This window comes from Penaeus monodon, chromosome 26 (assembly GCF_015228065.2).
Source record: "Penaeus monodon isolate SGIC_2016 chromosome 26, NSTDA_Pmon_1, whole genome shotgun sequence".
NCBI classification, from domain to species: Eukaryota; Metazoa; Arthropoda; class Malacostraca; order Decapoda; family Penaeidae; genus Penaeus; species Penaeus monodon.
The window spans coordinates 29,840,565-29,848,064 of NC_051411.1; the positions used below are offsets into that span (position 1 = coordinate 29,840,565).

The window sequence follows — 7,500 nt, forward strand, 5'->3', positions numbered from 1 at the left end:
CTCCAACAGTCATTAGGGCGTCAGGTACGGATTGGTGGGGGGGTGGGGGTGGAGGTGGGGAAAGGGTGATTGGGGAGGTGGTGGTGGGGAGGGGGTGATTGGGGAGGTGGAGGTGGGGAAAGGGTGATTGGGGAGGTGGAGGTGGGGAAGGGTGATTGGGGGGAGGGTGATTGGGGGTGGGGTGGGGACGAGTGTGATTGGTGGGGTGAAGTTGGGTTGGTGTTAGAGCGATCGAGGGGTTGGGGTTAGAGAGAGGGATGGGTTGAGGAGATTGGGGGAAAATGTTGGGGAGGGAGGAAGGAATCGAGTTATCGGGGGGAGGGGGTGGGGAGGAATGGAGTTAGCGAGAGGGAGAGGCTGGGGTTATGAGAGAACTGTGGCCGTTGGATCTGGGGAAAGGGCGGAGGTTGGAGGCGACTTTGAGGGAGGTGGGGGGAGGGGGGGAGTCGCGAGGTTAAGGCAAGAGTCTCGTGAGGAGAAGACGAAGAGGGGAGGGTGGGCTGTGGGGTTAAAAGGCAGGGGTTTGGGGAGAGGTACGTGAGGTTATGAGAAAAGTAAGGACTGCGGGGTTGTGAGGGATATACATCAGATCTCATGAGGTTCTTGAAGACTTCCTTTAAGAATTAGGAGGAACTGAAGTGAATTTAGTGTGTGTGGGGGGGGTAACATCGAGAGGGGGAAGGGGGTTGAGTGAGTGTAAATGGAGGGGGGGGATTGGAGTGTAGGTGTTAATATGCGTGGGTGGATCTGACGGGTATATAAATCTCGTGCATGAGAGAGAAATCATGCAGTCGGCTGACTTTTGCGCATGGAATTCAGATAATGGGGTTACCTGGGCTCAAGGGCCCGACAATATGAATGAACTGGTTGGTATGTCGACGTAAAGTTTTATTTCCTAAAAAAAAAGGCGTTGGTATCATATAAACAAAGTAAAAGAAAGGAAAAAAAAACAAATTTAATTGTATCAGACACACCCTGTGATGTGATACGAATTGAGAATAAAAGTCTTGTTATAAAAAAGTGACATTTTGAACTTCCGTGATTTTCAGGCCGACAGCGGTGCCAGGCGTGTCGGTACAACAGTTTGGTCCCGCGGTGCCAATCCTGGGCAGCGGTCGTTGCCGGGATGCTGGGCAGTCCTTCAGTGTCCGCCTGGACGGTAGCGGAGGAAGTAGAAGTATTGCTCTTCTGGGTGAAGTGTTTTCTTGAGAGACCAGTTTCTGTTTTGAAATACGTTTTTACGCAAAAGTTGGAAGAATATTATCATTTCTAATAACAACGTTGTGTTCTATACCGTGTACTTTGGATGGATGTGTGTGGAAGGAATTTGACGATACGATATTACTTTAACAATATCTAAAGTTTTTTGCAACAGATATCCATATACAGATACATCATGTGCTAACAATAGAATATTTCGAAAACCAAAAAAAAAGAAAAAATGAAACATAAATAGAATCTTTTAAAATACCCATACACCAAATCGGATAGAAAATAAACCAGTGACATTAACATTGAAAGAAAGAAGTTAAAACACCAAAAAATAAAAAATAAAATAAAATAATAATAATAATAATAATAATAAAAAGTAAAATAAAACAAAACAAAAGCGAGAAAAGGAAGAGAGAGAAAACAGAAGATAATCAAAATAAATTGTGGAAGAAAGCAGGCTCAGTATAAATGCAACTGAAACGCGGAAACTGAAGTCGCTGCCACCACCATGAGGGCGAAACACTGGTGGCAGGCGGTGGTGGTGTCAGTGTGGTGTTGGCAAGCGTGGTGTTTTGTCAGCGAGGGTGACATTCCCAGCGGTCTGGAAGATAGTGAGTATTGTGCTTTATTGTGACACGCGTTGGTGTTGTCAGTGGTTGTCTGTGTGTGTGTGTGTGTGTGTGTGTGTGTGTGTGTGTGTGTGTGTGTGTGTGTGTGTGTGTGTGTGTGTGTGTGTGTGTGTGCGTGTGTGTGTGTGTGTGTGTGTGTGTGTGCGTGTGAGTGTGCGTGCGTGCTTATTTATCCACGTCGATCCGTCTTGTCAAAAAAAAATAATAGTTATAATCAGGATGATTATAGCAACAACAACAATAGAAATAATGATAAAGAAATATTAATAACAGCAACATCAGCGGTAGTAATAATGGCAATGAATGTGATAACAACAATGGTGATGATATTGAAGCTAATGATAATTATCATATAAATAATACTAATAATCATGACAATGGCATCATCATCATCATCCTCATCATCATCATAATCATCATCATTATCATTATCATTACTATTATTATCACTATTATTATTATTATTATTATTATTATTATTATTATTATTATTATTATTATTATTATTATCATTATAATTATTGTAGTAATATTAATGATGATAATGGTAATAAAAATAATAATAAAAATGATCATAATAAAAATAAGAATAATGATAATGATGATGATAATGAAAATAATGATAATGAATGATAATAATAGGGATGATTATGATAACAGTAATAATGATAGTAGTAATAATAATAATGATAATAATGATAAAAATAATGATAGTAATAACAGTAATAATAATAACGGCAACAACAACAACAACAACAACAACAACAACAACAATAATAATAATAATAATGCTATAGTGATGACGATGATGATAATAATGATGACGATGACGACGACGATGATAATGATAATAGCAAAAGTAAAACAACAATGATAACAATAATGATAACGATAAAAGGAAAGAAAACTTTTTTCAACAAGTGAATTCTTTGTTAATATGTCTGTTGCATGCAAGGAAAGTGTTTCATATTTTTTTCTTTGTTTTTGTGTTGGTCATATATATTTATTTTGTTTTTCCGTTTATTTATCATTGCGTGTTTATATTTCTCTCTTTTTTATTTCTTTTTTTCTTCTCTTTCTCTCTATCTCTCTCTCTCTCTTTTTTTCTCTCTCTCTCTCTCTCTTTCTCTCTCTCTCTCTCTCTCTCTCTCTCTCTCTCTCTCTCTCTCTCTCTCTCTCTCTCCTCTCTCTCTCTCTCTCTCTCTCTCTCTCTCTTTTCTCTCTTTCTCTCTTTCTCTCTTTCTTTCCTCTCTTTCTCTTCTCTCTTTCCTTCTCTCTTTCTCTCTCTTTCTCTCTTTCTCTCTTCTCTCTCTCTTTCTCCTCTCTCTCTCTCTCTCTCTCTCTCTCTCTCTCCGTCTCTCTCTTTTCTTTCCTTCTTTTACCTGAGACTGTGAACGAGTACCTTTGAGAGCACCCAAGCAACCTCAGGCTAATTGGAAACCTATATTTTTCCTTTTTTGTTGTTGTTTTCGCATTCTCTTGCTTCCTCTTACATTCTTTCTTTCTCTCTTTCTCCCTCTCTCTCTCTGTTATTCTCTTCTCTCCGATCCCTCCTAACTCCCCTCGGCTTCCCTCCCTATTTCCCTCTTTCTCCCCTCCCCTCCCTTTCCCTTCCCTTCCCTCACCTCCCACCCTTCCCTCATCCCCCTCCCCCCTCCCTCCTCCCTCTTCTCCCTCCCCCTTCCTCCTCCCTTCCTTCCCTCCCTCCCTCCCCTCTCCCCCCTTCCTTCCCTCACCTACCTCCCTTCCTTCCCTCTCTCCCTTCCCTCTCTTCCCTCACCTCCCCCCCTCCCCTCCCTCACTCCACACTGGATATAAACATGCACCCCCCCCTCTCCCCGCCCGTTCCTTCGATGTATCCCGTGTGTGTCTGTCTGTACATGGATCTGTCCTTGTATTCACGTATCCTAGTGTGTGTGTGTGTGTGTGTGTGTGTGTGTGTGTGTGTTTCCATGTGCGTTTGTATCTGCATCTGTCCGTGTTTGTATGCATCCTGTCAGTGTGTGTGTGTGTGTGTGTGTGTGTGTGTGTGTATCCAACGTGTGTGTCTTTAAACTTTATCTCTTGCGAGCTGCTCGTTGGATAGTCATTAAGGCAAGTAATCCTTTCAACCGAGCAGTAACATCCGCATTTTCATCCTGGGAGTGAGAAAGTCTGATTTTTTTTTTTTTTTTTTTTTTTTTTGGGTGGGGTGATATCTGTGTCTGTCTGTTTCCCTTTTCTTCACCTCGTTTTTTATTTGTTTGTTTGTTGATTTCTATGTCTCTGTCTCTGTCTCTCTGTCTATCTCTCTCTGTCTCTCTGTCTGTCTTTCTCTCTCTGTTATCTCTCTCTCTCTCTTATCTCTCTCTCTCTCTTATCTCTCTCTCCCCCCCTCTCTCTCTCCCTCTCTCTCTCCCTCTCTCTCTCCCTCTCTCTCTCCCTCTCTCTCTCTCTCTCTCTCTCTCTCTCTCTCTCTCTCTCTCTCTCTCACTCTCTCTCTCTCCCTCTCTCTCCTCTCTCTCTCTCTCTCCTCTCTCTCTCTCTCTCTCTCTCTCTCCTCCTCTCTCGTCCTCTCTCTCTCTCTCTCTCTTTTATTCCCTCTCCTTACATTCCTCTCTCCTTCCTTCTCCTCTCTTCTCATCTTCCTTTTCGCTTTCTCTCTTTCTCCCCTCACTCCTTCCCTCCCTTCTATTCCTTCTTCCTTCATCTCTCTCGCCTCTTTTTCCCCTCTCCTCCTCCTCTGCCTCATCTCCCATTCCCCTCTCTCTAGTTCTCTCCTCTCTCCTTTCTTCTCTTCATTCCCTCTCCCTCCAACCCACCTTTATCTCCTTCTCCTCCTCCTCTCTCCTCCCACCTTCCCTCCCAACTTCCCTTCCTTCTATTCCCCATCTCCTATTACCCTCTTCTCTTCCTCCTTTGCTTCATCTCCCATTCCGCTCTCCTCCTCCCTTGCCTCATTCCCATTCCGCTCTCCTCCCCCCTTGCCTCATCTCCCATTCCGCTCTCCTTTTCTCATTTCTTCTCCAGCTCAGAAGTTAAAATGTCGTGATGCGCTAAGATCTCGAGACGGATTTTATGTGTTGGCGTATCATTTCTCTCTCTCAGTTGTTTTGTATCTAACCATTATGTTTTTTTTTCTTTTCTTTTCTTTTCAATTCTTTCGCTCTTTTCTTTTTATTTCCTTTCTCTCTGTTTTACTCTCTCTCTCTCTCTCTCTCTCTCTCTCTCTCTCTCTCTCTCTCTCTCTCTCTCTCTCTCTCTCTCTCTCTCTCTCTCCCTCTCTCTCTCCTCTCTCTCTCCTCTCTCTCTCCTCTCCTCTCTCTCCTCTCTCTCTCCTCCTCTCTCTCTCTCCTCTCTCTCCCTGCTCTCTCTGTCTCCTCCCCCCCCACCCTATCTCTCTCTCTCTTTCTCTCTCTCTCTCTCTCTCTCTCTCTCTCTCTATTTCTCACGGATTCACGGGCGCGCGCTCGCACACAGACACACAAACACACACACACATGTACACACGCACACATACTCACTCACGTTCCTTCTCTATCTGTCAGGTTCTTTTTCAGCGGGGAAGGAAGGAGAACTAGAGAGAGAGAAAAAGAGAGAGAAAAAAAAGGAGAGAGAGAGAAAGAAAAATAAAGAAGGCATGATAGAGAAGAACAAAAAAAGAAGAAAGGGAGAAGGAGAAAGGGAGAGAGAGAGAGAGAGATGGAAAGAAAGTGAGAGAGAAAAGACGAAAGCGAGAGGAAAGGAGAGAGAGAGAGAGAAAATAGAAAAGAGAGAAAGAGAATGCAGAGAGCAGAAAGGTAGAAAACAAAAAGAGGAAATGAAAAGGAAATGAGAGATAAAAAAAAAAATAATAATAATAATAAAAAAAAAAAAAAAAAACTCAAGCACTGATATACGCTTGCAGAACATCGCAATCCCTTGATAAATCACCTTTTTTTTCTTCTTCTTTTTCTTTTCAGAATTTACCTCCTGGAATGTCGTAGCGTGTTCTAATTTCCGCGACTTAAAAAGAAAATGAAAAACTGGCTCAAAACTTATAGGCTGATACGTCAACCTCGAAACGTGAATTGAAGCAGATTGGAATTACATAGATACGCTGGAGAGAGAGAGGGAGGGGGGGGGGAGACAGAGAAAGAGAGAAAGAGAGGGGGGGGGAGCGAGAGAGGGGAGAGAGAGAGAAAGAGAGAGAGGGAGAGAGAGAGGGAGAGGGAGAGAGAGAGAGAAAGAAAAAAGAGAGAGACTGGGAGGAAAGGAGTGAGAAACAGACAGGCAGACAAACAGACTGACAGACAGAGATCGATCAGCCGAGAAACAGAGACCGAGAGAGGGAGCGAGAGAGAGAGAGGCAAACAGCGAGAGACAGAGAATGACCAACCGAGAGACAGAGACCGAGAGAGGGAGCGAGAGAGCAAGCTAGAAAGGCAAGACGGTGCACAGAGCTACAGTCACGAACGTATTTCAGTCCAGCGATTTGTTTGCTGCCACGGACACGTCGCCATAATTCCAACAGCGTGCAAAGGCAGCCTACAAATTTACGAACCGACTAAACAAACAAACACAAAAACAAACAAGCCCAAAGTATGCGAGGGGTCAAAAGGTCGCAGTCAGTCCGTTGCTTCCGATCTCCTCCCCCCTACCCTTGCTAGCTCTATCCCCCCTCCCCATTTTCATTCTAATCCCCCCCTTCCCCCATTCTCCTTCCCTTATTTCCCCTCCCCCTTATCATTCTAACCCCCCTCCCCAACCCCCCTCCCCAACCCCCCTCCCCAACCCTCCCCATTTTCTTCTAATCCCCCTTCCCCCCCCTCCTACCCCCCCTCCTTCCCTCCCCCTCCTACACCCCTTTCACTCCAATTCCCCGCCCCCTTAGACCTTCTCTCCCCCCCCCTTCAACCCCCCCACTAAAGTCTAAAAAAAAAAACTAGCTTTTATTCATTCTTGAAAATGAAACTCGGAACTTTCGATTCGACCTCACAAGCGTTGAGGTTCAGGAAGCAGTCTCGTCTGTCGACTTAATTTTTTTTTTTTTTTTTTTCTTCTTTACAACCTGCACAGCCGGTTATGCAGCCCGCCGGTCAAATAAGTGTGTCGAGTCGTGGCATTATAAGTAACACACTTATATATACTTGCGCACATACGTTCTCGCTCGTTTAAGTAGGATACTTTCAAAAGAAACTCACACCTGAATAGATACTGTTGAGAAAATTATGATAATTAATATGCAAATGTGATAATTAACACGTTTTAACAGAAATGAGGGACAGAATTTAACATTTTTGTGTAAATATAATCAAGAATTTTGATGAGACCAGAAGTACAATTATGAAATCATTCTAACATATATTTCAACAAATTTCTAACAGCATATTTTCGTAACCTATCATATTTATATTTCAAAAACCTCCGAATATATCAAACACACACACAGGTGTTTTGGCCAGAAATCCAATGCAATCCAAAAATCAAATGACATTTTAACCTTTTTTTTTTCTTCAAAATATAGGTTTTACATTTTTCTTTTTTGCTTTCTTTCTTTCAAATATAGGTCTTATGTTTTTCTTTCTATCTTTCTTTCAAATATAGATCTTATATTTTTTCTATCTTCCTTTCTTTCTTTCTTTCTTTCTTTTAATAACATCTCCTATATTACTCGACCCGCTTCCGCCGTATTACAAAA

The 7,500-nt window shown here is 42.8% G+C and overlaps 1 protein-coding gene across 2 annotated transcripts in view; it reads left to right on the top strand.

Annotated features, from left to right (window-relative positions):
* Positions 1 to 699: 699 nt before the first annotated feature.
* Positions 700 to 7,500, top strand: part of LOC119590057 (hemicentin-2-like) — an 82,810-nt gene continuing 76,009 nt past the window's right edge. For both annotated transcript variants that reach the window (XM_037938798.1, XM_037938799.1), the window contains exon 1: positions 700 to 1,823. In XM_037938798.1, coding sequence (XP_037794726.1) covers positions 1,721 to 1,823 — 103 coding nt within the window. In that variant the 5' untranslated portion in view covers positions 700 to 1,720. The remainder of the gene's footprint in view (positions 1,824 to 7,500) is intronic.